The sequence below is a fragment of the Pelobates fuscus genome, chromosome 1 (genome assembly GCF_036172605.1).
Source record: "Pelobates fuscus isolate aPelFus1 chromosome 1, aPelFus1.pri, whole genome shotgun sequence".
In the NCBI taxonomy this organism is placed as follows: domain Eukaryota; kingdom Metazoa; phylum Chordata; class Amphibia; order Anura; family Pelobatidae; genus Pelobates; species Pelobates fuscus.
This window is the reverse complement of record NC_086317.1, coordinates 233135839-233161200: the sequence shown is the minus strand read 5'-3', so window position 1 is coordinate 233161200 and position 25362 is coordinate 233135839. Positions and strand designations below refer to the sequence as shown.

The window sequence follows — 25362 nt, the reverse complement described above, 5'->3', positions numbered from 1 at the left end:
CAAATAAACTGACAGTAAAATTTATATAAAGCCTCTCTCCCTGTGTAACTATCTAGACAGGCATAGTAGCAAAGAAATAGAATAGGGAAATATAAACAAATCATATTTGAGTGCTTAAATCAAACGATGCCCAGTGCCCATAATAAAGAAAAGAAAAAGAAAAAAAAACGCCCAACTCGCGTTTCGGTGCTTGTATACTGCACCTTTGTCAGGGGCCAACAGAATAATGATCAGGACTCTCTTAAGTATAATGGGCGCCAAAGAACCTGAGTACCTGTAGCCAATGATGTAAAAAGGGGAAAATCTCACCCTGGTGCGGCTCCTGTCGGCACTCACCCTGTCTATTACTGCCAATCGGCTTACACATAGGTACCCCACGTGATCAGAGCTGGGAGGTGTCTTATTGACTCTGTTTAGGGATCCAAATGTAAAGTCCAACCCACAAAGGCGGGGCTAGTCGCTTTCTAGCATGGAACATGTTGCGGCGTCCAGCCCACATGGGCGGGGTTAGTCACTTGCTCCGTAACGGACTGAGTCTGTAGTCTTATGGATTCTAACTCCCAAGCCTATTAGGCATCCTATCGACTGTCAAGAATCGTCCCTATTATATACATAGCCCACATGTGCGTCTAGTAATGGGAGAATGTATTGTCCTATGTGCAAGATATGTGCTGTATGTAGATGGATCTAGGACCAACAAGATATGCAATCTAATAAAGATCCATATTCAACCCATGTATGCAAACAATAGACCTTAGTAGATTTACTATGTATATTGTGTACAGTCACTCCAAATGGAATGTGAGCCAGAATGAATATTCATCATGTATCTATATGTTTCATTGGGTATTGTATCCAATACCTACACACCAATATGTGTCCATAGTGGCTCAAAACTGTATAACTACAAAGATGATATTATAATAGGGACCATGTATCCTTAGGTAAATAGAAGCCGTCTCTATAATATTGCATGTGTAAACTAACCAGACAACCCGGAACAGGTATCCATGTCCTAATGAAAATAGAGATGAACATGAATATAACAATCAAAATCAAAATCTAAATAATAATAATAACCTACTGGTGCTATATAACATAATTACATGTGTATCAGGCATATATACAAATTTACAGATTTAGAAACAAATGTATTTACAGGACGTATGGGGGGAATTGATAGATTAATCCGATATAAAGGACTTATATGAGAAGCCCTCATTGAGACCGAGGGGTGAAAATGTCTTAAGCTTGTAGATCCAGAAACTCTCTCTTTGTAAGAGTTTTTTAACTAGATCACCTCCCCTTGGTCCCAATGTAACCCTTTCTATACCACAGAATCTAATCCCCTCCGGTGACCCACTATGATGCAATTTAAGATGTTTAGAGACTGGTGTGTCTTTCAGTCTTCTCGGATTCACTGAATTAACGTGTTCCCGTATTCTGAGCTTAAATATGTGAGATGTTTTGCCAACATAAAGTTTCTTACAAGAACAGAACAAGTAGATAGACTAAACCTTTCGATTGGCAGTTAAAAAAGCTTTTAACATTGAATTCCTGGGAATAGGGGGAATCTGGGAAGGTTTTTGAGGGGCGACGTATGAAGTTGCAGGCTTTACATCTGCCACACTGGTATGTACCTATTACTGGGGACTTCAGCCAAGTTGGATTCTAAGGGGTATTTTTGAGGTGACTGGGGACTAAGAATTCTTTTATGTTACGTCCCCTTCTTGCAGTCACCGAGGTATGAGATGTAATCACTTTATGTATATGTGAGTCCTGGTGCAATAGGGGCCAGAATCTTTCCAAAATCTTGATAATTTGATGCCAACCAGCATCGAAATTCCCTATGCACCTGATAATTTCTTGTGATGGTTTTAGGTTGGTATCCTCTGATAATAGATCTTTACGGTCTGCAAGAAGCGCACGTTTGTATGCATTTTTAATGCATCTATTTGGATACCCCTTTTGTTTAAACTGACGTTGTAGAGTCTTGGCCTTAAATTTGAAGTCCTCTACGGTAGAGCAGTTGCGCTGAACGCGAAAATATTGTCGGATGGGTATGTATATACTTTATTTTTCACTTATTTCATGGTCTCAATTTTGTTTTGGGTTAGTCTAGCCAATTATTAATATTTATTTCCTACGTGGCTATGTTTATATCCAGGTGATGCACATAGTCTCATGTCTTTACCTACATGGAGACTTTTAGCATCTATCCTTTTTCGTTCATTACCTATACTGGGGTTAAGTTCCTGGAGACCCCTGGAGTCTCTCTTCGGTACATAAGACCGCGAGTTTAGACCGGCACTATTATCTTAGGATCTAGTGCCTGAGCCTGCTCTCGTTGTCTTGTATCTGTTTTTATTTTATATCCCGACACTAGGTGGTAGGTTTCCAGTAGGTCTAGGAGGTGGGGGACTGAGTCTCTCGGGTCAGTAAAAGTGAGCAGTATATTGTCTGCATAAGCAGAGATTTTAAATACTTCCGATGCGACCCTTATCCCCTTCATGTTCGGGTTTCTTACAGAATGTTTTCAATTCAACTATTTTGACCTTGAATTTGAAATTCACTTTGAATTCTCACTTTAGAGTATAACCCTGCTAGAGTTAATCACTTGCTTTATCTACCAATAACTGGCATATCAAGATACACTAACAAATATTTCAATACCTTTGTTGGGTGATTTAGAATCAATATTTAATTCACACAATCTCAATTCAGCAATGGACAACACTGATGGCTAACAAAGGTGCTCAGACATTTACAAATTACATTAGCATCTGGCAGCAAGCTAGGCACCGTGGCAAATGTTTAAAAACACTTGACGTGTATCTTTGAAATTCCTTCATACATTGTCTGTTGGTGAGTCCTGTAAATTCAAGCAGGTTTATTCATAATATGAACTTACTTTAGCTTCTGTCTCTCCACGATGTAGAGTGTACAGGTGATGTATGGCACTTTGGGAAGAGGACCATGGATGGGTAAGGATCTGAAACACATGGAAATCATGTCCTAGCGTGTCTGAGGTAACCAGAAGCATACCTACAAAGACAGATGGAAAACAGTAAGCAGTTGTCTACTAACAGCAGATGTTAAAAAGGTGAAGGTAAATAAGTTAAATCCAAAGTTAGGCGGCGCATACAGCTTAAATAATTCTCACTAGACTAGAATTCTTACCACACAATGTCCTCCATGAGAAAGCTCCAAATCATTCTTAGTTTTTTTTTGTTTGTTTTTTTGACAATCTTTATTTTTCAAATCAAACAAAGCAGCTAAAATTATGCGTACACATGCAGTAATGCCGCAGACAGAGGTGCAATGAGTTATCAATAAGGAACACATGTAGATAGTTATAAGTTACATCTATTTATACAAGGATCAGTGTTTGGGCATTAATCTCAATAGTAACTTTCCTAACCGGAGGTACCATGTATTGTATAGTAATATACAATATCATTGGATTTCAACCGAATATCCAACCTGTCACCCAGTTGAAATATGTCTTTCTTTATGGCTAGGGCAGGTTAAAATCAATTACCAAAGAGATGAATAGTGTCAGCTATCTACAACATCGCATTCACTTGATGACCATTGCACTGAAAGCATGGAGCCACCAGATAATGTAGTGTAACATACAAATATTTGGTCTGTAACATGTTTAACTTTGAATCTGAATCACATCTAAATGTAAAGTCAAAGAGCTGCCAGGCTTAGTACCTTGCCCACATGAGATCTCTGAAATGGCATTCTGATCTGAGGTTAGATCAAAATAGGTTTATTATTGATCCAGCACCACAATTCACAATTTTCTGCATAAAATGATGCTGAAAGATTGATAAAAAAAATTATGTAAATTTAGGACATTTTATTTTCCATTTATTCTGTTATCCTTTACTGAAATATTAAAGGTTTGAAAGGTTTTAGAGACTACCTAGTATTACTTTTCTTGCATGTTTCACACAAGATCTGAATTATTAGCAGGGATGTGCATGGGGAAAATAATCAGTTTGGTTAGGTATTCCGTAATTCAGGACTTCGGAACTTAGGGACTTCGGAACTTAGGCACTTCAGAATTTCGGGACTTCAGATGTTCTCTTGCAGTCGCTTAGTAGATAACTCCCTAATTCTCACGGTATTAGGGAGCTATCTCCAGGGCCGGATTAAGAGCACACTGGGCCTGGTGCTGACAATTATGATGGGCCTAATTACGGAATCTTATCGACCAAAAACATTAAAACAATCATACCTCCCAAGCGTCATGTATCTGATGGAGATGGTACTGGAGGGAAACTCATAGGATGCAGCTACAAGAAAACACATACTCTATGCTAATATCTCTCTAATTTATATCTTTCAATTAAATCCATAACCCTTAACAGCAGTGTCCAGTGAAGCAGGCAGTCAATGGGCAGGATAAAAGGGTGGCCACCGGTGCGAATCACGTGACCAGACTTGCCAAAAGGGGAGAACATGCCCAAAAAGGGGGCATGTCTGTCCAAAGAATTTGAAGGACAGCCTGGCATGAATGCATGTTAGGCTGCCCGCCAATCATGCAGGCTGTCCAACTAAGGGCATACTATGCAGGCAGCACCCTGAGCTTGACATAAATGCGTCTAATGATGCGCTCACTCAATGCTTTCTAAGGACTGTCCCCTAGCACTCGCTGGTCCACTCATCTCCTTACCTTCTAACTAGCAGGCAGAAGTTCCTGGTATATAGTCTGAGACAGATAAAAGGTGTATGTAGTGAGTGTAGATGAATGGGGACATGTCACAGTGTTAGAGAGACCAACGTCTGCATTACCTAAACTAATTTTATTGTCAGCCAGTCCACACAAGTTTTGTTCCCATACATCCCTCTTAAGCTTCCAAACTTAAAGGGACACTATAGTCACCAGAACAACTACAGCTTATTGTATTTGTTCTGGTTAGTAGAATCATTCCATTCAGGCCTTTTGCAGTAAACACTGTCTTTTCAGAGAAAATAACTCCACTGGCCACTCCTTAGATGGCTGCTAGAAGTGCTTCCTGAGGCAGTACTGCCTAGTGTGCAGCACTGCTATTCAGTGTCTCCACCCTCGGCATGCAGACACTGAACTTTCCTCATATAGATGCATTGATTCAATTTATCTTTATGTGGAGATGCTGATTGGCCAGGGCTATGACTTGTGCTGGCTCTGCCCCTGATCTGCCTAGTTGACAGTCTCAGACAATCCTATGGGGAAGTATTGTAATTTGCTCAGACCACCACTTCTGATGATGTCAGCAGACAGTCAGTTCAGAGGCAGAGCCAGCAGCTGCAGACTTGAATACAAGTTATATTTTACTATACTTAGGGAGGCAAGAAGGGGGCAGGGTGGTGGTTTTAACATAATAGGGTCAGAAATACATGATTGTGTTCCTGACCCTATAGTGCTACTTTAAGCAAGAGTATGTGAAGAGTAGTTAGGTTGCCACCTTTCTTGGAACAAAATACTAGCCTTAATCCTTTGAATAATCACAAGGAGTGACATCAGAGTGACATCTGTAAAATCACCAACAAACTACTCACATTTTGATTCTGCTGTATAGATGGATTGCTCCCAGTGTCTCAGTCTCGCAAGTCACCCAGTGTCTCAGTGTCCCTATGTATCACAGTGTCAGTGTCCCCATGTCGCCCAGTCCCCTAGTCTCCCAGTGTCTCAGTGTTCCCATTTCTCCCAATGTCTCAGTGTGTCCCCATGTCACTAGGACACTGAGCGACATGGGGACACTGAGACCTGGGGATACAGAGACCCGGGGACACTGGGAGACATGGGGACACAGACATTTAGGGAAACTGGGAGAAATGGGGACACAGACACTAGGGACACAGACACTGGGAGACATGGGGACATTGAAACATTTGGGGACACTAAGACACTAGGGACACATACACATGGGAACACAGACACTGGGAGACTATGGGACACTGGGAGACTAGGGGACACTGGGAGACTAGGGGACACTGGGAGACTAGGGGACACTGGCTGGGAGACAGACACTTGGGGACAGTTGTGGACATAGACATGGTGACACTAGGCACATAGAGACATGGGACACAGACACTGGGAGACTTGGGGACACTGAGACACTAGATGGGGGACACTGGGAGAAACAGCGTCCCCATGTGTCTCAGCATCCCCATGTGTCTCAGTGTCCCCAAGTGTCTCAGCGTCCCCAAGTGTCTCAGCGTCCCCAAGTGTCTCAGTGTCCCCAAGTGTCTCAGTGTCCCCAAGTGTCTCAGTGTCCCCAAGTGTCTCAGTGTCTGTGTCCCCATGTGTCCTAGTGTCTGTGTCCCCATGTGCCTCAGTGTCCCCATATGTTCCCTAGTGTCTCAGTGTCCACATGTATCCCCTAGTGTCTCAGTGTCCCCATGTGTCCCTGCTGCCTTTCCCCCCATCCCTCACTTATCTGAGCTGTCGAGCTGCTGTCTGGACTCTGTGCTGTGTTGCTGGTCCCCACGGATCAGTGAGTAGTACAGAGAGGCAGGGATATGCATAGACATAAAATACTAGACGCCGCATTGACTTGGATCGGTCACAGTGTGATCTGCAGCATACACATGTCTATGATCTGCAGAGCAAGGTCCTCAAAGTAAACATGGTTAGTCTTAAAATCCACCTGGAGGGTGTATAGATCCAGTAGCATGATGTTTAATCCTGGGATATTAAATAAAATTAACTGACATTTGCTACTTTAAGACCTCTGTGGTTATTTACGTTATCGACTAAGTTTACTCAATACATTGAAATTATTTGAATTTCCTGATTGAAACTATGCGTTGCATTCGGATTTAGGTTTGCTAAAATTATAAGTTTAGTGAACTAACCCCACAATCTATCATCTTAATATACATGTTTTAAACTGGGACTGGATCTTTGCCTGATTTGTAATGTATTTACTTTTCACCTATTTTTAACTAATATGGATTTTGGAACTGTGCAAAATAAAATGTAGATATTTACAACTCTTTATTATTGTCATCTCTGTCTTTTGCACTTTGAAGTCCGCATGGAGATAGCATAAAGAGAATAGGAGAACAAACAATCACATCACTATTTACTAAAGTGAGATTTGTCACTAAGGCAAAGTAAATTAAAAAAAATTAGGAACAGAAGTCCTAATATATAGACATATAATACCACACTGGGTGACCGGCCCAAAATGGCGCCCGCATTTCATGGCCCCCCGAGATCAATGCGGCGTCTAGGTATTATATGTCTATGGGGATATGCTGTAACTTCCTATCCTTGCCTCTCTCCACACACAGTGACCCCTACTGGCCGGTGCTGGTATTGCAGAGTAATCTCCACTTATTCTGAGAAAAATACCTGCATTTGTATTGCCAGTATTACTGCAATACCGGCACGGCCAGGCAGTCTCAAATACCGTCTGTGCCAGTAAAATACCAGTCAGGTGGCAAACCTAAGAGTAGTGTGTGTGTAAAAAAAAAAAAAAAAAAATGTAAAAAAAAAAAATTTTTTTTTTTTCAATGGGCCTATTCCATGGGCCTGGGCCTGGAGCTGCAGCTCCATCAGCCCCTATGTTAATCCGGCCCTGGCTATCTCCCAAAAGGCTGAAAGACCTAAATTGTTCTTTCAGGCAAATTTACTAATACTAAGTAAAAATTACTTAGTATTAGTAAATTCTGCCCCAACTCACTATACCGCGAGTAGGGGCATGTCTAGTAAACAGTGAGCAGCCTGTGGCTGCTCACTGTTTAACCCCTTCAGGACGGAGTCAATAGTACACGTTCTGATCAAAACAAAACGTAAACAAAAACTGGAATTTGCGCTATATGTCTGTTCACCCGTAGTTCCCCTCTTTCATATTAAATGCACCCACACTTATTATATATCATTTTGTTCAGGAGAAACAGGGCTTTCATTTCATATAAAATATTTGTATTTGAAACAATTTATTATGAATAAAATTAAAAAAAACTGTGAGAAATTTGAATTTTTTTTTTAAATTTGGAGTTCTGCCTCACATTTTAGCTGTAAATGTCATAATACTGTTAGGTTTTACGGCAACAAAATGCACATATTTGTAATCAGCGATGTCTCACGAGTACAACAGTACCCCCCATTAACAGGTTTTATGGTGTTTTGGAAAGTTACAGGGTCAAATATAGAACGTTCCATTTTCAAATTGAAATTTGCCAGATTAGTAATGTTACCTTTGAGACGGTGTGGTAGCCCAGGAATGAGAATTACCCCCATAATAGCATACCATTTGAAAAAGTAGACAACCCAAGGTATTGAACGTGGGGTATGTTTAGTTTTTTTTAGTAGCCACTTAGTCACAAACACTGGCCAAAGTTAGCGTTCATATTTGTTTTTGTGTGAAAAAAGCAAAAAACTAATATTTGGCCAGTGTTTGTGACTAAGTGGCTACTAAAAATGACTGGACATACCCCATTTGCAATACCTTGGGTTGTCTACTTTTGCAAATGGTATGCCATCATGGGGGTAATTCTTATTCCTGGGCTACCATACGGTCTCAAAGGCAACATAACTAATCTGGCAAATTTCAATGTCAAAAAAATGAAATGCAAGCCTTATATGTGACTCTCTAACTTTCCAAAACACCATAAAACCTGTACATGTGGGGTACTGTTATTCTCGGGAGATTTCACTAAACACAAATATTAGTGTTTTAAAACAGTAAAACATATTACAACAATAATATAGTCCATAAAAGTGCCGTTTGTTTGTAAAAAATGCAAAAAACGTCACTTTTACTTAAAATATCATCGTTGTAATACAATTTACCAGTTTTAAACACTAATATTTGAGTTCAGCGAAGTCTCCCGAGTAAAACAGTACCCCCTATGTACAGGTTTTATGGTGTCTTGGAGAGTTACAGGGTCTAATATAGTGCATGCGAATTAAATTCTCTGCACTTTCTCCCTGTGTTGTCAGGCATGTCAATCAAATTTTAATTAATCAAATGACATAATTATGTTAAAAAATTACTTAAATATACACGTAGAATTTTAATATATATGCATTTATAGGTATATAAATTCTACGTGTATACAAATGTAATCTTTTATGTAATTATATGTATTTATCTCTCTATATATATTTGCCGTTATTTGTATTTTATATATAGATAGATATATATAGAATGTCATTCTAAGTGTATTCTGTTTCCAATATATATATATTAATAACAAAATACAGTTAGAATGAAATTACATATGAATATATAATTTATTTTATATTTTGTTTCAATATTTTATTTATTTATTTAATTATTTTATTTATTTATTATTGTAATTATGCGTATATATATATATAATATATATATGTAGATCTATTATATATATAATATATATACATATTATATATATGTAACGTCATTCTAAGTGTATTTTAATATTAATATATATACTAATATTAATATTAAAATACATTACGTATGACGTTACATATATATAATATGTATATATATTATATATATAATATATATACATATTATATATATATAAAAAGGCATTTAATTTATTTTATAACATTTTAATATTTATTTTTTTACACTACCTACCAGCAGGGGGACTGTCTAATATTTTAAACAGTCCCCCTGCTGGCAGATCCATAGCCAGCTATAGGGGGCCATGTGATCGCTCTTTGAGAGCGATCACATGGCCCCCGGGGGCCTCATTTGCCGGAGGGGGGCTGCCTGGGCTCTCAGACAGCCCCCCAGAAGAGGATCGCGGCGGAGGTGAGTACACCTCTGCTCCTGGGGCTGCAAGCCGTTACGGCGTTCTATGCCGCCGCAACGGCTTTAAAGCCCTTTAAAGCCGCGACGGCATAGAACGCCGTAACGGCGTTAAGGGGTTAAAAATGTTTTGTTTTTTTTTAAAACCCAAGTGCCCCCTCCCGAGCCCCCACCTGTGCCGCGCGAGTGGGGGCTCTTAAACTGGGCCGTAAATTTAGAAAAAGGGGAGTGTGTGTGTGTGTGGGGGGGGGGGGGGGGGGGGCAGACCTATTGTTTTCTGATTTAGGGCCCCCACCAAGAGGCTGCTCACTTTCTTATTTAGTATTAGTAAATTTGGCTGAAAGACCAATTTAGGTCTTTCATCCTTTTGGTAGATAGCTCCCTAATACCGTGGGAATTAGGGAGTTATCTACTTATTCATTCCAATCCATCCAAGTAACTTACATTTTATATGGATGTGTTACTTGATTGTTGTAAGTGTTGCAAATGCTTACAGCTGAATCCTGGCTATGTGTGTATACTTTTTATTCAAACTGGTATACAGTGTAACATTCTTCATTCTCCCACTGGGTATATTAGTACTTCGGCAATTCTGTGCTTCGGAACTTCTACAATTCAGCTATTTGGACTTTCAGAAGTATCCGAATTGCCCGAAATTCGTCCGAATTAACATTTGGAACAAAACGAATTGCACATGTCTAATTATTAGTATAGAAGTGAAATGTCAGTTTTAGTCACATACTGTACATATGGGTATTATAATGCTATACGGAACATTATAACATTATTAGCAAACAGCGTCCTAAAATTGACAACAGAAAGTAAAACTAATACATGTATTAAAGCATGATTCACATAGTAAGTACAGTTAAATCATCGATGTATTTGCAAAATACATTTGCAACGTGCTATAGCAACCTGCATTATTCTGTATTGTTCTGAATGTTTTCAAAGCCCTTCCTCAATCCTGAATTTTAGACAGAGTAATAAACGTGTGTTCTTTTCATATCATCATTGCATGGGAGGAAAGGCCAGTCATTTCCAGTGTATTTGTTAAATATGTTTCTTTCCAGAGGGAAAATAAATTCAAGAGGATAAGGGAGGGGAAGTAATGTATACGTATTTAAAGTGAGTAAAGTTCATATATGTCCGGCATACCACTTCTCTATAAGAAGTACTGCACTGGCAGATTGCAATGATTGCCATAAATGTGACGTGTGTGCACAAAGCTTTTCAATGGACTGCGGCTGACATTCTCAGTTAATGACTATTGTTTAAACCTAGTATGTGTTGGAAACATAATGTGGAAGCAACAACTTAAGCTTTATTATAACAACTCACACCAGAAGGACCCAGAAGCCTGATACAGTAAGGTAAGTGTCAGACCATTCATAAAAGCTGTTTGACAGATTACGACAAACATCACTCTCGATACCATAATGGTCTTTTTGGACCATAACCACTACAATGTGCTGCAATTAATACGGTGATTATAGTTTACTTTTAATAGGAGGTCCAGGGAAGCTTTGAACTTTCTATAAGAGAGAACAGATGCCCACTTACCCTTCTCTCTCCAAGCCCTTTCACTTTGAAGTTGACTCCATCTGTCTGTTCAATCCTCTCTCAGCCCATGTTGTTGTTATCTACATCACCCCGACTCCCCTCGACTCTTCATTGATAATGTTTTTGCATGGCTTCCTTTCTGTCCTCTGACATTCCTTCCCTCATCTTTGGCGACTTCAACATCCCTATTAACTAACATATCAATTCAATAGACTCAATTGGCTAACTCCAATATCCTTAACATTGTCTTTTCAAACCGATTCTGTTTCTAACTTCTCTAACCCATCTTTTCCTCTGACTACCATCTTCTAACGTGCACTGTCAACAGGGCCAGATTAAAACCCCAGTGGGCCTGGTTCTGACAATTATGAGGGGCCTAAGTACAGAATCTTATCGACTAAAAACACAAAAAAGGCATACCTCTCAAGCGTTATGTATCTGGTGGAGATGTTGCCAGAAGGGAAACTCATAGGTTGCAGCTATAAGAAAACCCAGATTCTCTTAAAATATGCTAATATCTCTCTAATTCATGCTTTAATCTTTCAAGTAAATCCATACCCCCTAACAGTAGTGTCCAGTGAAGCAGGAAGTCAATGGGCGGTGTAAAAGGGTAGGCCACTGACGCGGGTCATGTAACCAGAACTTCTAAAAGGGACGAACATGTCCAAAAAGAATTGGAAGGCTAGAATGGCATAAATGCATGTCAGGTTGCCTGCCAATCATGCGTGCTGGCCAACAGCATCCTGAGCATGGCATATATGCATCTGATGATGCGCTCATTCCATGCTTTCTAAGGACTGTCCCCTAGCACTCACATGTCCACTTCTCTCCTTACCTTCTTACTTGCAGGAAGAAGCTCCTAGTATACAGTCTGAGACAGAGAAAATGTGGATGTAGTGAGTGTAGAAGAAAGGGAACATGCCACAGTGTTAGAGAGACCAAAGTCAGCATTACCTTAAAGGGACACTATAGTCACCAGACCAACTACAGCTTATTGAATTTGTTCTGGTAAGTAGAATCAGTACCTTCAGGCTTTTTGCTGTAAACACCGTCTTTTCAGAAAAAATGCAGTGTTTACATTACAGCCTAGTGATAACTTCACTGGCCACTCCTCTGATAGCTGTTAGAGATCCTTCCTGGGTCATGGCTGCCTAAAATGCATCCTGTGATTCAGTATCTCCTCCCACTGCATGCAGACACTGAACTTTCCTCATAGAGATTCATTGATTCAATTCATCTCTATGACCAGATGCTGATTGGCCAAGCCTGTGTTTGAATCATACTGGCTCTGCCCCTGATCTGCCTGTCAGTCTCAGCCAATCCTATGGGGAAGCATTGTGATTGGATCAGGCTACTACTTCTGATGATGTCCGCAAGCAGCTTGTTTTTCTGAGGCAAACAGCATGCAGATCTACAGCTTCAGGCTTGAATACAGTAAGATTTTGCTATATTTATGGAGGCATGAGGGGCCCAGGGGGGCTAGATGGTGGTTTTAACACTATAGGGTCAGGAATACATGTTTGTGTTCCTGACACTATAGTGATCATTTAACTAATTTAATTTCAGCTAGTCCACACCAGTTTTGTTTCCACATATCCCTCTTAAGTTTCCATACTTAAGCAAGAATATGTGAAGAGTAGTTAGGGTTGCCACCTTGGAAAAAAAAATACAGGCCTTACAAATTTGCATAACTAATTATGTATGCATGACATCCCATGATGTAAATCACAAGGAGTAACATAAGAGAAGATTCTGTGAAATTACCAAATAACTACTTATAGTTTGAAGAAAATAGTCTACTACCCCCTGCGTGAGGATATCACAACAGGGGTAGTCCGTACGAGTGGCACCCTGTCACTCTGGGCATGAACCCTTGAAACATTAATAGAAAAAGCAAAGTGAGAAAATCCTTATTAAGGAAATTCCTCTAGGATACTGGTGTATGAGAGGCTGAAGTAAATAAGTGCAATAGTTAAAACATAACAAGGAAATTATCTATCATGTATATCAAGGCACAGAATATCATTGAAGTGGATAAACTAATAGGCTTTATTATAATTGACAAAAATGTATTAGCCACAAATTATCCCAACAATATAAATAAGAAGTGCAAGCTGAAATAGCAGAGGCAGATAGAAAAACTCTCAATTCCAAAAGTGTGGACAGAAAAAGGTCTAAAGAGATGAATCTCCAAATAGATACATTGTGGCAAATAATATGCCTCAAAGGGACACTATAGTCACCAGAATAACTACAGCTTATTGTATTTGTTATGGTGAGTAGAATCATTCACTTCAGGCTTTTTGCTGTAAACACTGTTTTTTCAGAGAAAATGCAATGTTTACATTACAGCCTAGTGATAACTTCACTGGCCACTCCTTAGATGGCTGTTAGAGATCCTTCCTGGGTCATGGCTGCCTAAAATGCATCCAAACATTCAGTGACTCCTCCCTCTGCATGCAGACACTGAACTTTCCTCAGAGATTCATTGATTCAATTCATCTCTATGAGGAGATGCTGATTGGCCAGGGCTGTGTTTGAATTGTGCTGGCTCTGCCCCTGATCTGCCTCCTTGTCAGTCTCAGCCAATCCTATGGGGGAGCACTGGGATTGGATCAGGCTACCACTTCTGATTATGTCAGCAGACAGCTTGCTATTCTGAGCCAAACAGCATGCAGAGCTACAGCTTCAGGCTTGAATACAAGTAAGATTTTACTATATTTAGGCAAGCATGAGGGGCCCAAGGGTGCTAAATGGTGGTTTTAACACTATAGGGTCATGAATACATGTTTGTGTTCCTGACCCTATAGTGTTCCTTTAACTTTCACAGGTGTCGACCTTGTTAATTGTAGAGGGAATGGAGAGAGATCGACTAAGCAGTTGCTTAGTATAAGAGTCTATATGGGGTGGTCCAGGTATTATAAGAATAATATCATAAATATCAAGATACTAGTACATCATAGAGTGAAAAAAAAAACATCCATCAAATATTACTTATAGGTAATATGCTCAAACATGGCCGGTAGTATTGAACACCTTCTACAAATGAGCCTAGAGTCTCTAATAATGATTTACTCTAGGGTATGCTGGATTGCTACTATAGTGCTATCTAGTATCAGCTAAGAAGGCTAGATATTCCCTAAGACATCTTCATGGATGTCAGTTAGGCTAAATTCTCCCTAGCTGTACGTGGTTCTAAGAGTAGTATCTAAATACTATTTACAGCTATTTTGGGTAGAGATTCTCTGAGCCCCTCAGCAGATTATTAGAGAGACTAGTTCTCCCTTTAGCTATGAATGGAAAAAGCTCCAGGCTCCTGCAGCTGTATTAACAAGTCCCCACACTCCCAAATAGCTCTTCCTCGTTACGGATTAAATAAAAATCAAACTGAAACAAAACATGGTCAATCTGCACAAAATCCATGGGCCTATTCTATGGGCCTGGGCCTGGAGCTGCAGCTCCATCAGCTCCTATGTTAATCCGGCCCAGACTGCCAATGTGCCCCTCACTCAACAACTTAAATCTAGCTCATCTTGTGCGATTAGAATTCTAAGCTCCCTTGATCTGCATCACTTATCTGCCACTATCCATGCTCCAATCCCTCCTCTCTAAACTCTCTCCTCTCAAGCTACCTGATTGCAAAATGCTGTGCTATGTATGTATGTATGTATCGATCTATACATTGCTACAACTATTAAAGCTCACTTTAAGTGCCAGCCATGCCATCAACACTGGCAGAGCAAGTTCACCCCCTGTCTCCATGATCCAGTACTCCAGAACATTTTTTGGAGAAAGTGCTATGCCACACTTAATCTCATTTCCCTTTGACTCTGAACAAGACGTCTCTAAACTACTCTATACTCTTTCCCCACTATCTGTCCTCTTGATTCCAAACATCTCACGCCTTCCCCAATCTTCTTCCCTTAGTCTGATCCTCTCCCTAATGCACATTATCAACCTCTCATGGTCTACTTGCATCTTCCACTCTTCCTTCAAACATGCAATCTTAAATGAGCCATCTCTTGGCCCTACGTTTTCTTCTAACCACCATTCTTAAACGGCGTGTGGTTATTCATTCATTCAACTCACTTTCGCAAACTAACTCCATCCTTCAATCTAATGCTCTCTGCATTCTACTGAAACTGCCCTCACCAAAGTGACAAATGATATAATCTTTGCTAAATGTAAAATTCACTACTCACTATTTAACTGTATCTGGTCCTGAATCCAACTTGTGCAGTCGCATCAATTCCAACATGAAGGAAAAGCCCTTGGTTATATACAGATGCAGCAACACCATTTTGAAGGCAGCATTATATTCACTAGGTACGCTTGCATCATTCTGAACCAAACCTAGATGATGCAAGCTACATCCTTAGTGCCTTGTTATGCTCTAATTGGATGGTGTCCTGACTGACACACTGCACATGTGGCAATGAAGCAAATTTGACGTGACGGCCTGGACCTATATAAACTCTTGCATTTCCATGCTCCATTGCTCTTTTGTGGTTCTTTCAGGGTATTAATACTGTTCTTGGTCCTTATTGCAGTTACTGACCTGGCTAGGTTTATTGACTCTGCTTTGTTAATGTCATGATCACAAGGGGAACCTATGCACACACACGGGGCACAACACATAGAATTGCAATACCTGTCCTTAGAATGGCCAGGTTATGGGGGCGTGGCCTGACTATGAAGCTGTACAGACGCACAAACTCTGAGCTCCTGGGCCTGGGCATGAAAACCAGCTGAAATTCGGGTCGAACTGAACAATCCTGAACCCCCACCTACCACAACTTACTCCACAAACACTGGTGATCCGGGGGATGCCTCACACGACAAGAATGAACGCTGGAATGACAGAGCAGAGGCTTGGGGCCTATGCCACGCAGGGCAAGGTAGAGGCGGCCGCTCTAACGGCCCACAAACACACGCAGCACACGGCTCCCCCCCCCTTGGGACCGGTGGGGGTTATCCCGGTCCCAACTGTCTCGATCAGCATGTCTCCATGGACACTAAACGCGGAGATCAGCCCTAACCGCGCACCACACTGGCAAGCAGACCGCCGCATGAAAATTGCGGACACGCAACCCTGTGGAGGTAGCAGGCCTCCGACACACAGCCCCAGCACAAGCGAGTCACTCACCACACGCCTCAACGAGTTGTTCGAGGCCTTCTGGGCATGGATTAAGGCCCGACACGCGGCGGAACCGCCACAGCTGCTATCTTGTCATTGTCTGTTATTTTTATAGAGTGTGTGTGTGTGTGTGTTTTTCCATTCTTTGTATAGTCCTAATATTTCTAATTTCTGTTTTCAAATGCTGTAACTATCAAAATGTTACCCTCTTTCCGCATTTACCCTTTTCTAATTCAAGATAAAACTAAGACACTTGTTCATGCACTTATCAATTTCCGAATCCACTGTTGCAGCTCACTACAGATCAGCATTACCCTTCCTAACTCTTGGTGAATTGCAGGTCAGGTTGAAACAAACGGAGGGCAAGTGGCATTTTTATCTGGGGTTTGATCGCTTTTAAGAAAAACACACAAAGCACTTTTTTTTATAGATTGAAGCGTTATTGGTTGGTGGGTGTTAACCTGCAGTAATGTGTCTAACCAGGTATCACTGGAATTATGAGCATACCAAAGCTCCCAATAAATGTATCACACATTTTATTTTATTCTGATGAATGCTATAAATTCTCCAGCTAGAGGTGAGTTGCTTGTTCTCAACAACCTCAATTATTTGATGTTAATCTCAAAATAATATTGTTTACCAGCACGGTAAAAATGTACAAATAGCACCATTACCATTTTAAGAAACTAGAATTGCAAAACAAGTCACAACGAGATTTTTTTTTGAGAATACAACACATTTTTTTCTTCTTCAACCTTGCATTTACATAAATCTGAAACACCACTTTAGGTTCTGTTTATCCATTTTCTAGAAAAAAAATCCTAAAGTATCTTATTTCATGCCAGTTATTTTGGTAGTTGACACATTACTATTTCCAGTCTCTGAAATAATCTATGTTTGCAGACACACTGATTCTTCTGTGTCTCTCATTATCAGTATAAATGAAATACCAAACTTAAAAGGCTTCACTGTAAAACAAAATATTCCCCGCTCCCCTTTTACTAATCAACTATGTATGAAAGAAATAAGTTCATGCATACAATTTATTTTAATTTACAACTTCCTATCATTCGCACGTACTGCAAACCAAACAATAAGCTTCTTTCAGGAAAGGACATTTTAAAAAAATGCACAGCTCATATACATAAAAGGAGTAAAAAATGTTGTACAGATGTAGACTGTGGCTTGAGAGCTATTTATGCTGTATCAGAAGACTAAACCAAACTCTGGCTGGGTCGTAAACGAAACCCACGCCCCATATGAGGTGCCAAGCCACAAAAAGCATTTGCGTCAACTAGGAACACAAGGAAAAGAAGGGCTTCTAATTATAGGGCCCAAGAGCGGAAGCCTGGAGTGATTAGGAGTTTAGGCGCTGTGGTATGTTTATCTGGGAGCTTCCTCTCTCTTTCTCTCCTGTTCACTTGCTCTTCCAGCCTGGGTTTGATAGATGAGGCTTGGCTTAAAAGGTGGGATTAAGTCTGCTGGAGGTACAGAGCATTCTGCATGAGCCAAACTTGACCAATTCTGAATAAGAGGCTGTAAGCCTTTTCAACTAGGCGTCAGGTGGTTAGCCCAAAAGACCAAATTAAAGACTGCAACATACTATTTGGGCAGCCGCTAGCAATGTTGGAAACCCATAGCAAAAAAGAGACCATCAGAATATCCTATTTATAACACCTACAATGCCACATGTCTATGCACAGCATGAAGAGACAAGAAGTTCCACCTACAATTTTATGCAGACAAGAATCAAAACAAAACCTCTCTTTTGGCTTTCGTTTTAACAGCTCCACAGCAGCAAAATCATGGGAAACTTAACATAGAACACAAACAGTGTGCAACATAATTTATGGCTATGAGACACATGCATGTGAAAATTAATCAGATTTGCACCAAAATGTATGCAAAACAGCATCACATGTTCAGTTGCAAGAGATAAGGTGATTTTCTATACTATAAGAAAAAATGTACATCAAATAATAGCAAAAAAAGTGTTGTTAAAAAGCATTTAAATCCAAGATAAGCGTTTTAAACTAGGAGGTGCTAGAAAATGGCATTAAACACTCACCTTCAAACATAAGAATACACACACACAAATACATGTGTATACACACACACACACAAAATATACACGTTTAAAGACACAGCAACAGCAACAAAAAACATTTATTTAATAGTTCACAAAACTGAATTGCTGATGAGACTTCAAAAAACTGAATTGCTGATGAGACAATCTATGGCATCTTTTCAATCTTCTGCTGGTACTGTAATTAAACGGACACTAAAATGTATTTGAACTTTTGCTTTAAGAAGCAAAAGTTAAATTGAGATGGAGCCTGGACGGCTTAGAACAGATATTTCTGCAGTATTTTACACTTTGTTCCCTGACCGCTGATGTGGAGCAGTGGTTGGCAGTGTGGCTGCCAGGCAAACACTTTTTCTCACTGTGGTAGCCTTGTTTTTTTGATTGCATGAGTCATCTAATAAACACATAGTCAAATAAAAAAGATTTCAGCCAATATTATAAGAAAAAGTGCAACATTGCCTGTAATCCACTAAACATAAGCCGTAGTGGAAAACATGCATAAAATATACTTGTAGTCATATTTTTGCGTAACGGGAAATTTGTGGTAATAAAAAAAAATGAAAAAGCATAATATCAAAACCAAATGAGCACAGACACTTAAAGGAGCTACATAAAGCTCAAAGACAATATTTTGCACAGTACAGTCCCTACCAAGGGATGCAAAAAATTATAGCAACTCCTAATATAAGATGCAGATATTAATAATTCATTTGTTTTTGGGGGGCAGGGGCCGGGGGGTGGCAGGGAGGAACAGCTTGAGGTCTACTAAAAAAAGTAACTCACTTGCATGAGGACTAGATTTGCATGTAGGCAACTGCCTACACATGCCCAATGTGCATTTCCCCCCCTTTTCAAATATATTTTGATATCCTTTTTTTCATTACACTTAATGGAAAGTGTGAGATACTCACTGTCTCTTTTGTGTATGTTCATAATCATAGAACAAGCCATCAGTCAGGGGCACAGACAGCTGAGATGTAAACCAGGCTCTGATTTGCATGGACACAGAATGTCTACTTTACTGTACTATAAAAGCAGAAGATATCTTCATATTCTAGATTGTACACTCGTCCGAGGAGAGCATTCTTCAACTCTTGTCTCTGTTATATTCTGTATGTCAATTACCATACAATATTCCCATTATATAAGTGTAAAGTGCTGCAAAATATGTTGCTTAATAAATGCTGATAATAAATAAGAATAATAATGACCGCCAGAGGAAACTATTACTGCTTGAAAGTTAGAGAACATATTTAAACATCCTTTGTCTGAAGATGGACATCAAGTATCTATTGGTAAGTGCATATGGATATTCCAACTCCTGTTACACCATACCTCAACATCTCAAATGACCAAAGAGGTACACTGCCATTACATTAAGTGCAGCTAGAGGAGTGACCAAATAACCAATGTTACCAAACATTTCTACAGGACAAACTGAAAACCATTTATAGAACTGAAAATTTAACTTCCATAAGATCAACCAATTTCACTTGTACACATATGTCAAAAATGTGTGTTGTACATTTCTGAGAAACTTATTGTGAATGTTATACACTTTTAAACACCAATAATCAGTAGCTCCTAGAAAAGAAGGACATTAGAATAGAAAAGATGGACAACGGTATTTAGAGATTGCTCCCTCAAGACATTTACACCTGGGGAAAGTTCATACCTGGCCTGTCCACCATGAAAGTATACAAAACCTGAGTTAAAATAATGCTTGTACAGAAAATTGATGAAATACTTCTCAAGGGTTTATCTATATTGTGCATTTTTAAAATGTGGTTATACTCATGATTAAGCTAAAAACACAAAGTAGTACAGATCATAATTCACTACTAGCACACAAGGAACTACGATGGCATGGAAGTATAGACTGCACTCATAAAATATCAAACGTGTTTCACCACAACAAGATATGTTGAGATTTTAGCTTTTATGTTCAAAGTATATCGGAGGAACAGATGTTTTTATTGCCCAACTCAATGATACTCCTGTTAACAACCTCAGAAGAATAAAAGGCTGACTGTACTGGGAATATAATCTACAACCCTAGGTACTAAACAGGTTTTTCAGCTGTTGCATTGACCACATGTATTATCTTGTCAGCAAATTTTGCTAGCACAAAGCAGATATTAAATATTATGCTCTAACAACATACCAGAATGTTGTATCTGCATACATAAAATTATAACCTAGTTATAGAACTTTACTAAACATCAAAGCATCTAATGCACAGTCACTTATCTCTTTACTCCTTGGCAGAGATTCATCAAAATATGTTAAAAGCTACCACAACAAAGTATCTCTCTGATTTTTAATGCAACAACAAAAACATAATCATCAGTTTTGTAATAAAACTTTACTAGTTGCAATAATAGCTCTGTTGTAATGGAGTCTAATGATGCCCTTGAGAACTTTGCTCTGCATTCTAAAAGCATGTGATTAATCTGGAGTTCTGATTGGCTAGGAGCTCACTTACTTTTAAGATGATACTCACGGGAACAGTCTTCATTAACATCACAGTAACAACTCTACCGCCATATGACCCAATGTCATGATTAAACACATTCATTTAAACATTGTGACAAGGCTCTGTTGTAGAAGATCACTGAGATAGCCAAAGTGAGAGTAGTCAACTGGATTCATTGAGTTTCTTTTTAGGTATTGAGTGTAGATAATGTTGAGCAGCTCTGTGACACTCCAAGAAATGTTTTTAGAACTATTGTTCTCAAAAGCAAAAAATGTGTCAGTTTGTGTTCTATAAGATTAATGGAACACTCCAAGTTCCATAACCACTACAGACTAATATACTGATCATGGTGCCAGGAATGTCCCAGCTACACCCCATTGTAAGTAATCAAACCATTTTAGAATGTGTTGATTTCTGATTATGGGTGTGCCTTGTGCTGACCCTACCTCCACTAATTTCAATGTAGAGCTGTAAGTTCCAAAACAGGAGCAATCCTGAGCTAAACCCTGCAGTGCAGAGCTAGTTTGTTGTGCATCAGGTGATCTAATATAACCTCAGCTCAGATAGACAGCTTTCGGCTCTCTGTCAAAAGTAATGGGGGCGAAAAGACCATTCTAAAATAGTTTGACTATTTACAATGGGGACGCACCCTTGGTGTCATAACCGTCACCAGGTGCTGTAGTGCTTATGGTGTTTAGAGTGTTCCTTTAAAATAAGTTGCTTAAAATGCTTCTAGGAAATAGTTTACATGTATAGCCAAGAAAAAACTGAATTGGCTAAATAGGATTGTTGCAAGACTGAATTTATTAGATTGTTCTATAGGTTATATAACATTTGTTGTTGCTGTAGATACTAAGTTGCTGTACAATTGAAGATTATGCTAGCATTAGTGTACTTATAATCTTAATTTTAGTATTGACAGTAGGCGAGTATTTTGCATTAAACTCTCTTTACTAACTCCACATAGCAGTAAAGAAAAGTGAAAACATTAACCAATCAAAATGCAATAGGACGTATAGTATTCACAGTGCTGAGGCTCCTCCCCCTCTTTCGAAGCGACCTCATGCATAAAGTTCCAAAAAAATCCAAAGTCCTGTAACATGCACCAACGGGTGACTTCCAATAAACAAAATATTAATGGCTGAAGGAAGGTTCAAACGTGTCCATCCTGAGCGTGAACTGTACCGCCACGAAGTTACACTGAAAGAGAATGTGAAATAGGTTAGGTACCGGTCTGGTAACTGCTTGAAGTAATGTAAAAGGCCCAAGACAACCGCACAGAGAATTATATTAACGAATATCGGCATAGATCATAAACGACACGAAATGTGAGAGGTAAACCAGATTCGAACATGATACCATACCTAGGAGAAGTAAGGAGGATAGTAAAGGAAGGAATACGTAGAATATAAGTATACTTACGTGAGTCCCTTCACCCCCAAGGATGGGGGGGGTGGGAAAATACTTGCCTCCTGTCATTACTAAAATTAAGATTATAAGTACACTAACGCTAGCATAATCTGCAATTTTACCACATGACAGGAGGCTTCCTATTTTGCATTTTTATCGCGGATGCAGGAGAGACGTAGCTGCACCTGAGCTCGGGCGGAAGTAGAAAGTCCGAAAGGTCGATTCTCGTGACCAATCCGCAGAACGTAGTATGTCCGCCAGAGAGGCACCCGCCGAGAAGGCCGACGAACCCGCCGCCCCGCGAACGGAGTGGGCCCCGAAGATCTCATCCACCACCGCCAGAGAAAGAATCCATCTTATCCATCTGGCGAGGGTGGTAGCCGAGACGGGAACATGGGGTCTACCATAAGACACCAGGAGTTGTCCGGAAGATGTGACCCGGAGCGGAGATGAGACCTCCACGTACCGACGTAAGGTAGACACCACGCAAAGTTGTGGATCGGTAGGGAAAAAGGGGTAGAAGACCGACGTAGAGTCTGATTTTGTACGTCGCGATACTCGAAAGGTAACCCCGTCAGGGGAGACCGAAAAGGCGTCGCTGTCGAATGCCCATACGTCCGATACCCGGCGAAATGAGACTAAGCAGAGAAGAAGCGTCAGTTTGGCCGATAGTTGGCGGAGGGAGAGCCTGTCGTTATCTGGCCAGTCCCTCAAAAATTGTAGGACGACTTCAACGTCCCATAAGCGGGAGTATTTGGGTCTCGGAGGTCTCTGCAATCGGATGCCTCGTAGGAGTCGGCATATCAGTGGGTCTTTCCCGACGGGAATCCCTTGGACCGGGACGTGGGCCGCGAAATTGCGGAGCGTACGATGTTGAGGGACCGGTAGGATAGGACTGTGGAAAAGGTGAGAAAGAAAATTCAGGATGGCAGTTATAGGTGCCGTAAAGGGATCGAGGTCCCGTTCACTGCACCAAGAGGACCAGGAATTCCAAGCTGATAGGTAACATCGTCTGGTTCCTGGTGCCCACGAGTCCCATATGAGGTCTCTAGCTGTTTGCGATAATTCGTTGGTCTGCCAGGCGCCCCTGAAAGAGTCCAAGCCACTAAGGTGAGGCGGTCTTCCAGGATGAGAGGGTGAGGGTTCCTTTTCGGATCTGTGAGTAGCGTTGGATGAGCTGGTATGAGGAGGGGATCCCTGTAGGATGATGCCAGAAGATCTGGGAACCATGGTTGACCTCGCCATAGGGGAGTGATGAGGAGCAGAGATCCGCGTTGAGTCTTCAAGTATCGAACCGTCCTCGCAATCATGGCGAACGGGGGAAAGACGTATGCTCTCGCGGGTGGCCATGGTTGGAGAAACGCATCTACTGCCTTGCTCTCCGGGTCTGGGAGCCAGCTGAAGTACTCGGGAGTCTGTTTGTTGTTGCGAGATGTGAACAGGTCCAGGTGAAGGGGACCTCTCCTGACCGAGAGGCGCTGGAAGATCAGTGGTCTCCATTCGCTGCTGTCCCGCCAGTGGCGCGAGAATCAGTCCGCTGTCAGGTTCGTCTCTCCCGGGAGATATTCCGCCATGAGGGAGATCTTTCGGGGTAGGCAAAAATCGAAGATCTCCTTCGTAATTTCTGAGAGGAGTCTGGACCGTGCTCCTCCCAAGCGGTTGATGTAGTGGACCGCTGAGATGTTGTCCATCCGGAGGAGAATGCAGCAGTCCGTCCTGTCCCTCGCTAGGCTGCGGATCGCGAACAATCCCGCCAGGAGTTCTAGGCAGTTTATGTGAAGGTCGATTTCTTGAGAAGTCCAGGTGCCGCCTGTCGATCTGCCTTCGCCCGTGGCGCCCCAGCCCCAGAGGCTGGCATCTGACTCCAGGACGATGTCGGGTGTGGTCCCAAAGATGGCCCGGCCGTTCCAAGCCTCCATGCTGTCCAACCACCATCTGAGTTCTTCCTTGACTTCCTCCGTTACCGGAATGGTTTGGTCGTAGGAAGGGTTCTGGCAGAGAAAGGAGGCCTTCAGGCGCTGCATCGCTCTGTAGTGGAGCGGGTCCGGGAAGATTGCCTGGATAGACACGGATAGCAGGCCCACAATCCGAGCTAGGTTGCGGAGTGGAATGGTACGGCAGCGGATGACCCTGCGTAGTTCCTTCTTGATGGTTGCGATCTTTGCTGTTGGTAGCCGTAGTGTGCTGGACTTGGAGTCTATCTCGAAGCCCAGGAATTGTAACGTCTGGGCTGGGGATATTGCCGACTTCTGATAGTTCACCACATAGCCTAGGGATGTCAGGAATTGTGTGGTATAGTGTGTGTGTTGCGTCAGTCTGGACCGGTCGGAGCAAAACAGTAGCAGGTTGTCCAGGAAGATAATGCACCGAATTCCTTGTACAGGTAGATGTGCAACTACTGGCTTCAGCAGCTTGGTGAAGCACCACAGGGCTGAGCTGAGGCCGAAGGGGAGGCACGTGAACTGCCAGGGTCGGCCTTGCCATCGGAACCTGAGGAATTGGCGGCAGGAGAAGTGGACGGGTACTGACAAATAAGCGTCCTTGAGGTCCAATCTCGTGAACCAGTCCCCGTCTTGGAGGAGGTCTCTCAGGAGGTGAATGCCCTCCATCTTGAAATGCCTGTACATTACGTAAGCATTGATTTCTTTTTTACCAGAAATATGTCGCTGAAGAACCCTTTTTTGTCGTGAGCGGGTTCGATCGCACCGTTCGACTTGAGCTCTCGTAGCTCGCTGTTGATTAGAAGGTGGTCCTCCCTGGAGCACTTCATGGGGTGTGGAGGGACGGTCTGGTATGGGTTTTCTACAAAATCGATGATGTAGCCCTGAACCGTTTGGAGGATCCATGCATCCGTGGAGATGGCCGTCCAGTTCTGAAAAGACAGAGCGATACGACCTGCAGTATATGGGGTAAGTGGTACTTGAGATACGAGATTGCTTAC

General features: G+C 41.2%; 1 protein-coding gene across 4 annotated transcripts in view; it reads right to left on the bottom strand.

The window, feature by feature from the left end:
- The window catches only part of BCAS3 (BCAS3 microtubule associated cell migration factor), a 1245307-nt gene that overhangs the window by 816639 nt on the left and 403306 nt on the right, over nt 1–25362 (bottom strand). For all 4 annotated transcript variants that reach the window (XM_063455132.1, XM_063455142.1, XM_063455152.1 and 1 more), the window contains exon 14: nt 2912–3045. In XM_063455132.1, the coding sequence (XP_063311202.1) occupies nt 2912–3045 (134 nt within the window). The remainder of the gene's footprint in view (nt 1–2911; nt 3046–25362) is intronic.